Genomic DNA, 15983 nt, shown 5'->3' on the forward strand with positions numbered 1-15983 from the left:
GTTTTCTTATTCTTTCTGTCTCTACGTACAACGGGAATAGGCTAGGTTTCCTCATATGTATGGGAAGAGCTAATATGTACGGGAAGACGAAGATTCCTACGCCTTAAAGGAGTAGGACTGGAGGACAAGGAGTACCAGACATCTATAAATAGAGGGACGGCTGGGCTTCTCATAGACACCAATTAGCTAATCTCACATCTAACAATTGCTTCGATCAACCTTCTCTTGGATTTCAAGATCATGGACTCCTCAGAGTGGGCAAAGCTGCCAGAGCACCTATTGGATTCAGTTTTAGAGAGATTAACATCACCATTAGATTACGTGAGGTTCAGTGCGGTTTGTATGTCATGGAATTCTGTAGCAGATGATAATCTAAGCAAACGCACAGCTCCAATGCTCTTGTCTTATACTGGTGAAGAAGAGACATGGAATTTATGGGATGTCGCGGATGATAAGGTTCTTGATTTGCAATTAGAGTTGCCGAACAAACGATTTTGTGGTTCTAGAGGATGGTTAATAACTATGGATGAGAATTTCATAGTGACTCTCATAAATCCTTTCTCTAGAGTTAATGGGAGGAGACCGAAAGAAAATTCTATTATCAACCTTCCTGCACTCTGGACCCGTGGGAAAAGGGTTAAGCAATGTGATCATGACTTCAATGTCTTCAAGGCTACAATTTCGGCGGATCCAATCTCAAATGCAAAGGATTGCATTGTTATGATCATATACGAGAAATCATGTCAACTGGCTTTTATCAGACTTAATAAAGACACTACGTGGACTTATATTGATTCACGACGTCGCATGATTGAAGATGTTCTTTATGTTGGAGATAAATTCTATGCTGTTGATTATAAAAGCCAACTCTTTTCTATTGACATTACTACTCAATTTGACGAGGAGGAAGATGTTATATTGGTTGCAGAAGAAGCATTTGAACAAGATAAGAGAGATTCAGTCAAAAATTATCTGGTGGAACTAAGTGAGAATGAACTATTGATGGTTAAGAGGTATATGTTCTTTGCTCCTGGTCAACATGCTCATTTCCGTATAACATTGAATTTCGAACTTTTCAAACATGATCACGATAATTGTGAGTGGACCAAGATAAACACTTTAGGTGATGTTGCTCTCTTCATAGGGGATAGCTCTACAATATCAGTGTTGGCCTCAAGTTCTCTTGGATATCTGCCGAACTGCATATACTTCCTACATGATTGGGATCGTCAGAGAATTGATTTTGGGAGTCGTGGTCCACGTGATTTTGGTGTGTATAACATTGAAAGCAAAAAAATTTCACGGGATGTCACCACACATGCTGCGGCTCTAATGAAGATGAGCAATCGAACACCTATTTGGACACAATGGACTGTGTTGTAGAAAGAGAGAAGAACTACTTTGAGCTTTTTTCTTTTTCTGACTTTTTTTTCCTTTAGTTTTCTTCTCTTAATTAGCTCGACTTATTCAATGGTATTTCCTAATTTTTGTAAGTATAACATTTGAAAGGCTTATATGAGTGCATTATCCGTGCATTTGAAAATGTATAAATATTTTGTTAAAAAGTACCATCAAGTCTATTCTTAATTGAGTAATTTACCGATAAGGTAAATTAAATAACAAATTACATATAAGTTATTGACAAAAGATGACTTAACAAATACATCCATTAAAGATTGAATTAAACATATAAGGACTAAATCTTACAAATAAGGACAATGTGCTCTCCACTTGCCACATGTTATGAGCTAATTTACTTTTTTACCCTTAACTACTTCTTTTGACTTCTAATCTCTTTACAAGGATTATCTCTTTACAAGGATTAAATCTTACAAATAAGGACAATATGCTCTCCATTTGCCACATGTCTTGATTTAATTTATTTTTTTTATTTTTAACTACTTCTTTTGACTTTTAATCCCTTTATGTAACTTTTTTTTTTTAGAATAATCAATTTATGTTACTTTTTTTTCTGAGAATAATTCATTTATGTTACTTTTTATTTTTTTTTCTTCTGAGAACAATCCATTTATGTTTTTTTTTTGTAAGAACAATCCGTTTATGTTACTTTTTTTTTTTTTTTTTTTTTTTTTTTTTTCTGAGAACAATCCGTTTATGTTACTCTTTTTTTTTCTTGAGAATAATCTCTTTATGTTACTTCACAAAACTTCACTCTCCTACTACTCTTATCTCATCGCCTAATCCTGCTACTGCACTCATACTCGTCCAATTCTGCTACTGCACTTGTACTCGTGTTCTACTACTGCACTTGTGATCGCCTAATCCTGCTACTGCACTCATACTCGTCCAGTTCTGCTACTGTACTCGTCATCGCCTAATCATGCTACTGCACTTGTCCAATCCTGCTACTGTACTCATACTCGTCCAATTCTGCTACTGCACTCGTCTAATCGTGCTACTGCACTCGCTGCATTCATACTCGTCCAGTTCTTGAGAATAATCTCTTTACGTTACTTCACAAAACTTCACTCTCCTACTACTCTTATCTCATCGCCTAATCCTGCTACTGCACTCGTCCAATCCTGCTACTGCACTTGCTGCACTCATACTCGTCCAGTTCTGCTACTGCACTCGTCTAATCCTGCTACTGCACTCGCTGCACTCATACTCGTCCAGTTCTGCTACTGCACTCGTCATCACCTAATCCTGCTACTGCACTCGTCCAATCCTGCTACTGCACTCGTCCAATCCTGCTACTGTACTCATACTCGTCCAGTTCTGATACTGCACTTTTTCCTACGTGCCGGAGCTTTTTTTCTCACTGGTTTTGTTCGATTATTTCTTGTATTATCACCCTTTTGCACCTCCACACAATAGCCAATTTGAACCATAAACAATGAAAATCATATCATTAACATAAACAATAAACTATAAAGTAGCGGATCAATTCAATTTGAACATTAGCAGATCATATCATTGACAGTAGCCGATCATATCAAAGTAAACCACAGAACCTTAGTGATACTAAATTCATGAATCTGCTCCTCATGTATATCAAAGTAAACTACAGAACCTTTGTTACGCCCGGAATCAAATTTTTCATGTTTAGTTGTTATTAAACGAGGAATGACGATTTTCTATACAATTTATTTAAGTTTCGATATTTTAGGGGGGGCCCTGAAAGTTTACTTTTTGACCGGGTCAAAATTTGAAAATTTTTTCTTCATGAAAGTCGTAGAGGACGTTAAACCGAGCGCGTGCATATTTGGTTCGTAAAAATCGGACTTCATATGCAAAAGTTATAAGCGAAATACGAAAGTTACTGTTTATGGTAATTTGGAAAGTTACTGTGGGTAGGTCAGAAACCTACCCAGCCACTTTTCTCTCTCTTCTTCCCCGATCTCTCACTCTTCCTCTCTCTCCCCCGCGTCGGCCCTCTCCCGTTTTTCCTTGATTTCTCCGGCATCCGGCAACCAAACGGCGCGCCACCACCCATAAAAGAACCGTCTCTTTCTCCTCTACACGTTGGTACCCGTGGGTCACGGCGATTTGGCCAGAAAACCATCAATTTTGACCAAAACCGTCACTGTAGCAGTTGTGTTCTCCAGCAAAATTCTCCATTTTCCGGCCACTTCCAGAAGTGAAATTGATCCTATTAGGAGCGCCTCGAGTCACTGATCATCTTCCCTCAAAGCTTCTAGCTGAAATTCTCACTGTGAAAGGAGAATTTGAAGGATTTCCAAATCGGTGAGTTTGGAAATTGATGAAACTCGATTTAGGACAGTGGCAGTGTCGTAAATTATGATGAAACTCGAGTATTTTAGTCATTTGTCATTAAAATTGGGAATCAGGCTTGATTCATTTGGCTTTTGGGCCTGGGCTCATGTCCTTATTTGTATAAATCTTTTTGCAAGTAGGTTTTTTGTGTTTACATCTTTGGTCATGTGCTACTATGTAATTTTCTATAAATTAAATGGGCTCAATCTTACTATCATGTGTAAAAGTCATCAGCAGATTTTCCATGCAGACACATTGATGCCAACAAAAATGTCTAAAAAATTAATGAAAATTACAAAATTGCCACCACAACAAACTCACAAGTCAGTTTTATTTGTCTTTTCTCGCTCTAATCAAGTTTAGAAGACAAAGACCCTAGTTTTCAGTGTTTATCATTTGTCGCTTTATTGTTTTACTTTAACAAATAAGATAGTATAGTATCAACCCATTTTATTAACAAAAAGTAGTATGAAACTCCAAATTAGATACAGTTGTTTTGAGGAAAAAAAAAAAAAGGTATAAAATAGACTCCGTACTATAAGTTCATAGAAAATAAAACAACTAACCCTCAATAGTTATCTGTTACTGATCTCAAATAGCAAGTGACTATATGTCCTCAAGAAGATAAGAATAAAGTTATTGATCCTCACCAACAAGTAATGCTAGTAGCCATCAATAACAAATACTGAAAGACATGAATAAGAAAAGCCGTATTTGTACAATGAACTAGAAAAACCTATGTGAAATAAAGCTACTAACCCTCAATAGTAAATAAGGCTATTGATCTTCTAGCAAAAATGGCACTGACCCTCAATATCAATATAATGGTATTGAACCTTAGAAATTTAGAATGTTATTGACTCCAAAATGAACTACGAGGGTGTAGTCTATCACCTTAACACAATTTAGAGTGATATCAAAGCAAGAACAAATAGATCACTGACCTTTAGGGTTGCTGTATCTTTTAGTGACCATGATGAATTATGATATATGCTAACAATAAATATATCCACTGATTCTCAATAGTAAATAATGAAACTGACCAACAATATACTAAGATTTACAGATGAGCAAAGAAAAGCTCCAATTATTACCAAAATAAAGACTATAATTATTGATCGCATCAATATTCCATTACAAATAGTAAATTATGAACCACAATCGACCAAGTCATAAAACATAGCCAAATATCAAAACCCAATACAGAGGTATCGCTGAAGCTTTCAATTACTTACCACCACCTACCAATTGTGTCCTATGGCAATTCACAGTCGGTTGATTAATTCATATGCTGATCTGTAAAGCAAGGAAAATCCTGTTGGATTATAGGAGCCAACCTTTTGTTACTTATTATACTTTCATTCATAATTATGTGTTACGATAATAACATTTACACAAATTAAGTTTATTTTATTCATAGAGTGTTAATAGTAATTCAAAATTTAGTGAAGTTTTTAACACCAAACTTTGGCTTCCATGTATACCATAAATATTGATATGAAATTGAGTTTCTCATCCACTCTTTTCTTTTTTCTTTTTCTTTTTTGAATAAAAGGGCTGTTGCGGCTGCCCTCAAGCCTCGATTAATGAAACTGTCGAATACAAAGGGGGGACATTGAGCCTATACCCCTGATTACAATAAGCATCTAGAATATTTTCTGAAATAATATCAGAAATCTCTACAGTAGACTTGTATTCTAACAAGCACCAACTAGCAAAGAGTGCACAAATAGCTACTCCATTTGCTTTAACATAGCAGTGACATAGCGGAAAGATAACTCGATATGTACCCCTTGTACAACATAGCATAATTGCCTGCTTTAGCACAGCTTTCCTCCTATGTTGCCGCCGAAAAGTAAATCCGACAACACTTAGTCTCACCCTGCCACTAGGCGGGAGCGCCCATTTGACGAAGCAAATAACTCGCCGCCGGCCTAGAGCAGACAAGGCACGTAGAGTGCATACACAGGCACATAGCCCACTTAGGCCTACACAGTACATGTAGGATATTATTGCTGGCATAAAGCCCTTGATAACTAATAATAACAAAAAATAATAAAACAAAATATAAAAGGAGTGTGGGCCCAGAGCCCAAACCCAGGTCCAACACACACTTAGCCCAATCCAAAAGAACAGTAGACAGCTGCCTCCTCGTCCCCGACCCGCAAGCCCAATCCACGGCGTCCATCCACCAGCGGCTGACTCGCCGCGCCGAGCGAACTCAGGCCTACCCGCCGTCCCTCCAAACTCCCTAACCCCCTAACTGGCCTCGCCGCCACCCCCAGCCACCCCTCTCCACCGGACGGCTCCAAGTAACACAGACCAAATCGGGTCACCCCGATCCGATCTGAGTCCCTCAAAGCCCGCCCTCTCACCACCAGGCAAAGCCACCAGCCGCCATGGGGAGGCCGACCCCAGCCCGACCCATAAGCCTCTGCGCCCGATCTGCACTTTTCCGGCATGATCACCTTGCGGTTTGGAGAACGAAGCCACTGCGCCACCTTCTAATCGACTGGGTTTATTCCACGAACAAGCATCTCCGGGCACTAGGTCCCCTTTACCCCTTCCGACGACGCCGCCACGAGGGCGTGCCGTCGGAGGGTTCTCTCGCTGCTGCTCTTGGCTCTCTAGGGTTCTCTCGCTCTTGGCTCTCTAACTCGAGAGTTCTCTTTCTTTTTTCTTTTTAATTTCCTTTCGTTTGATTTTGGTAATTTATCATAATAACATTTTAGATTTTTTTATTTTATTCAAAGACTAATGATAATTCAAAATTTACTGAAATTTTTTACACCAAACTTTAGCTACATTTAAGGATTTGTTACTTATTATACTTTCATTCATAATGTTGCTCTAAGCCACACGAGGCCCTTTTATCATACGTGTCAGCCACATGTGCCAATTTGATGGTCTGTCTCTCTCCCTTAACCCCCTAATCCTATGGTACAGCTCGTTCATGATCTGACTAATCCTATGCCAATCGCGTGGCATCACTCCTCATTTTCGTCATTGAGGAAGTTTGAACGGTACGACTCTAGAGTCTAGACCTACTACACTAGAATATTATGTGGTTTAATTTGTAACATTAATAAACTTTTTAAGTGTTACAATGTAATGTTATGTAGTTTTTTTTCGAAAGAGAATGTAATGTTATGTAGTTCAAAAAATAGAATTACAATAGCAATTAAATGCATGTAAACATGAGGAAAATAATGATGGTTTGACGAAGTTGTATTTTCACTGATTTCTAGTGTAGAGAATGATGGTAAGTTGGTAACAGACCTTGGTTTTAATCTCCAATTCCGGTGATGTAACATTGCGGGAATTGGAAGTTCGATCTGGTGATGTAACAATACTATAGGTCAGATAGAGTTTGCTTATTTTCCATGATTCTTGTCCTTGTGTTAAATACTTAATTTTATTGAATGCTGTCCCCAAGTCCCAGCTAAAAAGCATTAACCTTTTTACCCAGTTAGTAAAAAAATTGGCTGAAAGTTACAGTCCTAATTTATTGAGTGCACAATAAACACATAAACAGAAGCACTTGTTCACAGAGAAGATCTCTCTTCTCTATATAGCAATGTGCAATAATGGTTACTGCAACACAAAAGTATAAAGTATTTTATGAAGACAAATGCCCCTAGAAACTTCAACCTCAACCTCAAGCTACTGTGATCATGCAAGCTTTCTGTTGGAGATTAAAATAATAATAATAATATTACTCCAATTATCAGATTTTATGAGCTCAAATTATGATTTAATTATTATTTTTTTCATTTTTGTGAATCCAATTTTATTTTTGACTTTTCTAATTAACTTGTTAATATAAAAATGATTAATTACCTTCCATTATGAATGTGAGGGTCTTGTATTTTTAGATAATTGACTAATGAAACTTTTTGTTAAAATTAATTTTTTTATTTTTACAGCTAAGGCCTTGACAAACACAGGACCGACCCTGCAGATAGAGAGGAGAATTACCTTCAGAAACTTTCCAAGATAGGGAAGTGCTACGGAGAAAGCAGCCAAGAGGATAGACCCAAGGCCTCTGTTCTCTATCAAAATCCCAAAAGGAATTCATAAAAATTAACATAAAACAAGCAAAATATGAATCATACAAATTTAGAAAATGTCTTTATCTTCTTACAAGATGTGCTAGGGTAGGTGAACCAGAACCAGAACCACCAAAATGAGCTAGTAAAAGTCTTTATGTGTGAAAAGATTACATGACCTAACTAGGTTGAAATTCTAGTTAGAATTATCAACATGTACGTGTAGATCGAGATCATAAAGAATATATACGATAAGATGTTGTACAAGAAATGAAAGAAGCATGGTTCCATTCTTGTATACCTCAATAGGACGTAAGATGTTTAAGCCAATTACTTGTTTTTAATATCACCTCAATATAGAAGTTGGAACTTAAGAAGAAAAAAAAAAAATGTGAATTGTATATGCACGTTACAAATAAGGAGTGTTTTGAATTTTCCAGCTAAAGAGTAGTGCCGTAGTATCGTGTGCGGAAGGTAGCACACAAAATCAAATGTAAAGCGACTTGTCACTAGTTGGTCGATCTCTATACCGATTCCTCACATATGGATTTATTATAAGGTCCCTATATACACTATTATTCTGCGTGCATGGCAATGTAGCATTACGTCCCTTTATATTGTAGTCAGGCAACTGTGGTTTTCCAACAACATGAGCAAATCAATTGTTTAAGACCTTCGATCGATCTTACGTACTCATGTTCATACGTATTATGTGAACATATCATGACATGAAAATTTTACACATTGAATTCTTTCGTTAACTTGCTCAAGAGTATAAAGAAACTACAGGTAGCAGCTTCCAGGAACTTGTTCGATCAAGGAGAAAAACCAATTCATGAGTAGAAGATCTGTGCTAATGAAGAAAGCAAGGCTAACCAGTTATTTTATAAACAAGTCGAAGTTAAGGGACTCGCATGGATCATATTGATTAATTATTATTCCTTCAATTCTTCTTTTTAGTAAGGAGATGCCTTTGTGACCCAATTAAGGAGAATACACTAATTTAAAGGATCAGTTGGACCATTCCTACTGGGAACGATTTCCTAGTTCTTATTGGAGATCGATAAGTTTTCTTATTCTTTCTTTCTTAGGCTAGGTTTCCTAATATGTATGGGAAGGCGAAGATTCCTACGCCTTAAAGGAGTAGGACTGGAGGACAAGGAGTACCAGACATCTATAAATAGAGGGACGGCTGGGCTTCTCATAATCTCACATCTAACAATTGCTTCGATCAATCTTCTCTTGGATTTCAAGCTCATGGACTCCTCAGACTGGGCAAAGCTGCCAAAGCACCCATTGGATTTAGTTTTAGAGAGATTAACATCACCATTAGATTATGTGAGGTTCAGTGCGGTTTGTATGTCATGGAATTCTGTAGCAGATGATAATCTAAGCAAACGCACAGCTCCAATGCTCTTGTCTTATACGGGTGAAGAAGAGACATGGAATTTATGCGACGTCGCGGATGATAAGGTTCTTGATTTGCAATTAGAGTTGCCGAACAAACGATTTTGTGGTTCTAGAGGATGGTTAATAACTATGGATGAGAATTTCATAGTGACTCTCATAAATCCTTTCTCTAGAGTTAATGGGAGGAGACCGAAAGAAAATTCTATTATCAACCTTCCTGCACTCTTGACTCGTGGGAAAAGGGTTAAGCAATGTGACTTCAATGTCTTCAAGGCTACAATTTCGGCGGATCCAATCTCAAATGCAAAGGATTGCATTGTTATGATCATATACGAGCCATCATGTCAACTGGCTTTTATCAGACTTAATAAAGACACTACGTGGACTTATATTGATTCACGACGTCGCATGATTGAAGATGTTCTTTATGTTGGAGATAAATTCTATGCTGTTGATTATAAAAGCCAACTCTTTTGTATTGACATTACTACTCAATTTGACGAGGAGGAAGATGTTATATTGGTTGCAGAAGAAGCATTTGAACAAGATAAGAGATATTTAGTCAAAAATTATCTGGTGGAACTAAGTGAGAATGAACTATTGATGGTTAAGAGGTATATGTTCTTTGGTCCTGGTCAACATGATTTCCGTATAACATTGAATTTCGAACTTTTCAAACTTGATCACGATAATTGTGAGTGGACCAAGATAAACACTTTAGGTGATGTTGCTCTCTTCATAGGGGATAGCTCTACAATATCAGTGTTGGCCTCAAGTTCTCTTGGATATCTGCCGAACTGCATATACTTCCTACATGATTGGGATCGTCAGAGAATTGATTTTGGGAGTCGTGGTCCACGTGATTTTGGTGTGTATAACATTGAAAGCAAAAAATTTTCACGGGATGTCACCACACATGCTGCGGCTCTAATGAAGATGAGCAATCGAACACCTATTTGGACACAATGGACTGTGTTGTAGAAAGAGAGAAGAACTACTTTGAGCTTTTTTCTTTTCCTGACTTTTTTTTTCCTTTAGTTTTCTTCTCTTAATTAGCTCGACTTATTCAATGGTACGGATGAATATCCATTTCCTAATTTCTGTATGTATAACATTTGAAAAGCTTATATGAGTGCATTATCCGTGCATTTGAAAATGTATAAATATTTTGTTAAAAAGTACCATCAAGTCTATTCTTAATTGAGTAATTTGCCGACAAGGTTAATCTTACTATCATGTGTAAAAGTCATAAGCAGATTTTCCATGCAGACGCATTGATGCCAACTGTTAATGTCTAAAAAATTAATGAAAATTACAAAATTGCCACCACAGCAAACTCACAAGTCGGTTTTATTTGTTTTATTTTAAGAGCAATATACCAATAGACACAATCACACAAATCCCAATATTTTTCATTATGATAAAGAAACTATCATATCTTTAGGTGTTGAAGAAGAACTGAGAAAATTAAAATGAATAAACCCTTTAAAGAAGATAATATCATATGAACAATGAACTTGGTCCTTCACTAATGTTTGACATATGAACAATGAATATGCATAAGACACAAATACTTGTTCTCTAACATAGGCCAAACTCAAAAGAAATTTAGATGTAATTAAGACGCTCTCAAGACAATTCTTCTTAGATTTAAGATAACTACTAAATAATTGTAATCAATCAATTCAAAAGAGAAAGTTACATACCTCAAATTGTTAGAATCACAGAGCTTATTTCCTAAATTTCATCTCTCAGTTCATCTTCAAAACAAAAACTGTGCAATTTTCTTTTTCATCTTCAAAACAAAAATTAGTTGAATGGGTTTTAGTAGTCCGAGTGGGCCTTTTGGGCTTACCACATGGGAAGTAGCGAAGTGGGCTCTACTTATGGGAAAAACTTTGTTGATATTGTAGTTTGTGGTAATTTGTTATAATAAAAAACAAAAATGAGCAACAGCTGATATAAATTCGTGTTTGATGGAATAAGATTTCTTTCTTTTTTCTTTCCTCTTTCGGTCTGGGTTTGGTCTTATCTTTGGGTAATTTTTAACGATTTATTAAGTGGATATCTCCGTAATTAGCCAAAAGTAAGAGACCTAATACCTGAACATAACAAATCATTAGCCCCTCATACCCGTGCAATGCACGTGTTATTGATGAATGAAAAAAGAATGCCGAAGTTTCTTTATCACCCACTTCTTCAATTTTTTCATACTCATGTTTCTTTTTTTTTAGTTCTTAGATGATTTTTTTTTGGAGTGGTTCTATTCAGACCTCTCAATTTGGCATGTAGACATTCTTTAATGATAGAAAAATAGATACACAAGCAGACAGACTAGCCTTTGAGCCGTGCTTTTGCCCGAAGAAATAACTCGAGAACTTTGATTTTTTTTTTTCCCTCAAATTTTAGTAACTAAAAAGAATAAAAGCTAGAAATTGAACTGCCCGCAATAATTTTTGGTTTAAAATTGAGTTTCTCATCCACTTTTTTCTTTCTAATTTCCTTTCATTTCATTTTGGTAGTTTACGATAATAACATGGGGAAATGATCATTTACCCAATTTTAGGCACCAAATTGCCCACTTGCTCCACTAACATTTTTTAAACCCCATTTACCCAAAACACTCTAAGGGATTATTTCCCTAATACCCAATTAATTCTTTTTTTATTATTTTTAATTTTTTTTGGAACTTTTTTGCCCTCTCCTTCTTTCTCACTTAGAGAGAGAAGTCATTCTCCACCTTGCTGTGCTCCGGTGACCAGTGGCCTGCCGCGGTCTCCTGCGGCCGGTGACCGGATTCCGGCAACCGATGGCCGGAATCCGGCGACCGGTCACCGGAATCTCGAATCCGATTGCCGGACTGGTGAGCGGATTCCGGCGTCTGATTTTATTACCTCCCAATAATCATATTATTGCCCCCCAATAAACTTGTTATCGGGGGTCAATAATTAGTGAAAAATGAAGATGTTTTGAATTTTGAAAGATTTCAGAGGTTTTTATCTAAATAAATAATTTTATTATTGCCCCCCAATACTCTTATTATTGCCCCAATAAACATTTTATTGCCCCTCAGTAATCTTATTATTGCCCTCCAATACTCATATTATTGCCCCAATAATCATATTATTACCCTCCAATAATCATATTATTGCAACTCCAATAATCATATTATTGCCCTCCAATAATCATATTATTGCCCTCAAGTGAACCAAAATGAATACACTACAGACACAATTGATCAATTTATATGTTCAATTGTAAACGTTCAACTTTTTTTTTTTTTTTTCCTTCCCCATTCTCGGAGCTCTTCCCATCGAGATCAGAAAAAAAAAAAAACCAGCGAAATCAGAAAAAAAAAAAAAAAAAAAAAAAAAAAAAACAGAATTTTTCTCCGGCCACCCAAACTTCCCCTGTGGACACCCATGCTTCCTGATTCCGGCACGATTCCCAGCCAAGAGAAACTGATCTCCGCACCCAACAGCAGGACCAGAGCAATTGATCTCCGTGCTGCCCTTGAGACCCGATCTCGACCTCATGACGACTGCTCTGCACCGTTGCCGCACCCAGATCAGATTCGACAGCCCCCCATCGTTGCAGTACCCAGATCAGCGACGACGTAGCAGCCCACCCGCCACCTCGCTGCCCAGCCCTCGGCCCCCGGTGCCTAGCGTGCTCTGCCCATCGCCGCCGGACACCAGTGCTCCTCCAGATATCGATCTACCCAGCCACTCATTAGGTCTTAGAGGTTCAAAGATTTGGCCTTTGATGGCAGATTTCCGGTTCTGCGAAGCGAGAGGAGGATGGAGAAGAGCTCCGGGTCTCGATCGACGAACGGAGGTGGGAGGTGAGCTGAGGCCAGTCGGAAATTTTGGAGAGAAGAGTTTGGGCTGGCTAAGGTTCGGGTTTGCTCGGTGGTCTAAGGGGAGTAGTTAATGAGGGCAATACTGTCAATGAATGTTAGATTGGGTAATTGAGGTTAAAAAACTCTTGGTGGAGTAAGTGGGCAATGTTTAGACTAAAATTGGGTAAGTGGTCACGGCCCCTAATAACATTTACACAAATTAAGTTTATTTTATTCATAGATTGTTAATAGTAATTCAAAATTTAGTGAAGTTTTTAACACCAAATTTTGGCTTCCATGTATACCATAAATATTGGTATGAAATTGAGTTTCTCATCCACTCTTTTCTTTTTTCTTTCTAATTTCCTTTCGTTTGATTTTGGTAATTTATCATAATAACATTTTAGATTATTTTATTTTATTCAAAGACTAATGATAATTCAAAATTTACTGAAATTTTTAACACCAAACTTTAGCTACATTTAAGGATTTGTTACTTATTATACTTTCATTCATAATGTTGCTCTAAGCCACACGAGGCCCTTTTCTCATACGTGTCAGCCACACGTGCCAATTTGACGGTCTGTCTCTATCCCTTAACCCCCTAATCCTATGGTACAGCTCGTTCATGATCTGACTAATCCTATGCCAATCGCGTGGCGTCACTCCTCATTTTCGTCATTGAGGAAGTTTGAACGGTACGACTCTAGAGTCTAGACCTACTACACTAGAATATTATGTGGTTTGATTTGTAACATTAATAAACTTTTTAAGTGTTACAATGTAATGTTATGTAGTTTTTTTTCGAAAGAGAATGTAATGTTATGTAGTTGAAAAAATAGAATTACAATAGCAATTAAATGCATGTAAACATGATGAAAATAATGATGGTTTGACGAAGTTGCATTTTCACTGATTTCTAGTGTAGAGAATGATGGTAACAGACCTTGGTTCTAATCTCCAATTCCGGTGATGTAACATTGCGGGAATTGGAAGTTCGATCTGGTGATGTAACAATACTATAGGTCAGATAGAGTTTGCTTATTTTCCATGATTCTTGTCCTTGTGTTAAATAGTTAATTTTATTGAATGCTGTCCCCAAGTCCCAGCTAAAAAGCATTAACCTTTTTTACCCAGTTAGTAAAAAAATTGGCTGAAAGTTACAGTCCTAATTTATTGAGTGCACAATAAACACATAAACAGAAGCACTTGTTCACAGAGAAGATCTCTCTTCTCTATATAGCAATGTGCAATAATGGTTACTGCAACACAAAAGTATAAAGTATTTTATGAAGACAAATGCCCCTAGAAACTTCAACGTCAACCTCAAGCTACTGTGATCATGCAAGCTTTCTGTTGGAGATTAGAATGAGCCGTTGATTCATAACCCTTTCTAATAAACCGATGACGCTGACCTGAACCTTGGGATTCCGGTGGGTGATGCCCCGTGGTGGAAGGCACGATGACCAATTCTAGTGGTTCTTTCAGAAGCATGGCAATCACACTGTCCAGTCTGGATACAAACTCGGAATGGAATGCAACATCCAAGGTTTAGGAAGAGGTGAAAGCTCAAATACTGAAGAGGTAAAGAAAATGATGGGAAGCCGTCCGGAACCTCAAATTAAGTTCCCACGGTAGATTTGTTTCTGATGTGGCAAGAATTTGAAAACTAGAATCCACACCTTGATGAACTGCATATCCCCAAGTGAGAAAGTCTCAGATTTCACTCGCAGCCACTCACAGTAACAATCCTAAAAAAACTAAGCTCTTTGCTGGCTTGTTTCTACAATTTCAAAAGCAATAACAGAACTGATCCAACTATGCAAGAGTCCCTAAAATCAGAGCCAGAAAACATAGACCCAATAACTGCAATTGCTCTGGACCAACCATGCCACATAAATTTGATAACATTTACTGCAAGAACCTTCAGCAAGGAAAAGGGTTGCTTACTTCTGATCAATCCTTGTTCACTGTCAACAGAACAACACACATTGTCAACTTAATTGCGCAAAAAACACAGCCTTTGAGCACACTTTGGCAGTTGGCAGCAAGGTTGACTTAGGCATGATTTTTTTTTGTTTTTTTTTTTGTTCTTTCAAAACTCAAACAAGTTATTTCATATAGGCATGATTGCAATGCTGTAAACTAGTACACGATGAGAATATACATATATAGTTTAATAGCCAAGGTATTTCAATGTCAAACGCAAAACATGATCGAAAGAAGCAGTAGAAATTATAATGAAAATCCAGAAATCTGTCATCAGAATGCACCAAATGAATCAAAATCTCAGACGAACTTTCCAATCGAAACCCTCAGCATATATATATATATATGGTACAACAAAAATGCAAAGCATAGAGTAGTGACATGAAAGACAATCCATGTGTAAAAGCAAAAACTAGAACCCAAGTCGCCAATTGAACCATCACGAAAGCTTCAAGTCACAAAAGAACCAGTTGATTGAAAGTCAAATCACCAGAATTCAAAACACCCAAATCCACCAGAATTCAAGACACCCAAATCAGCCGATTCAAGACACACACCCAAATTTGATAACATTTACTTCAAAAAGTTCAAAAGCAACATACCTTTACAAGGTTTCAAATTGCAGGAGCCTCAAATTTGCAGGAAATCTCCAGAAACCCATATCATGAACGACCTAAAGCTTAAGCCCCCATATGTACGAACGCGGTGTACAGTACGCGTTTTCAGAGAGTGTCGGCCACTCTCACCACCCTCCTCCGGCCTCACAACTCCTTCTCTCTCCTCTCTCTCTCTCCTTCTCTCTCCTCTTTAATTTTCATCTCTTTCCCCAACAACTTCGTCTCCCCATTTTCTCTCACGATCACGAAGAGGGGTAGATTTGTAGAAGAGAGGATCAGGGCAAGGAAGAAGAAAAGGTAAAAGTTATACCATGTAAGCATATTTACTTACTGTTTAAC

General features: G+C 37.4%; 2 protein-coding genes and 1 long non-coding RNA gene across 4 annotated transcripts; 2 read left to right on the forward strand and 1 right to left on the reverse strand.

Moving 5' to 3' along the window:
• Positions 1-240: 240 nt before the first annotated feature.
• Positions 241-1383, forward strand: LOC133716970 (F-box protein At4g35733-like). The gene has a single exon (XM_062143597.1). It carries the CDS (start codon positions 241-243, stop codon positions 1381-1383), a length of 1143 nt encoding a protein of 380 aa, XP_061999581.1.
• A 5988-nt stretch (positions 1384-7371) lies between these two features.
• Positions 7372-15911, reverse strand: LOC133717418 (uncharacterized). Of its 2 annotated transcripts, XR_009849610.1 has the most exons (3): positions 15630-15911; positions 14364-15008; positions 7372-7389 (listed from the first exon to the last, which is right to left on the reverse strand). It is a non-coding gene; the product is annotated as an uncharacterized LOC133717418 (long non-coding RNA). The 2 variants fall into 2 exon arrangements; XR_009849609.1 differs by lacking the exon at positions 7372-7389 and having other exon boundaries at positions 14180-15008.
• LOC133714428 (F-box protein At4g35733-like) lies at positions 8898-10178 on the forward strand. The gene has a single exon (XM_062140544.1). It carries the CDS (start codon positions 8898-8900, stop codon positions 10176-10178), a length of 1281 nt encoding a protein of 426 aa, XP_061996528.1.
• Positions 15912-15983: the final 72 nt, after the last annotated feature.

This window comes from Rosa rugosa, chromosome 6 (assembly GCF_958449725.1).
Source record: "Rosa rugosa chromosome 6, drRosRugo1.1, whole genome shotgun sequence".
NCBI lineage: Eukaryota > Viridiplantae > Streptophyta > Magnoliopsida > Rosales > Rosaceae > Rosa > Rosa rugosa.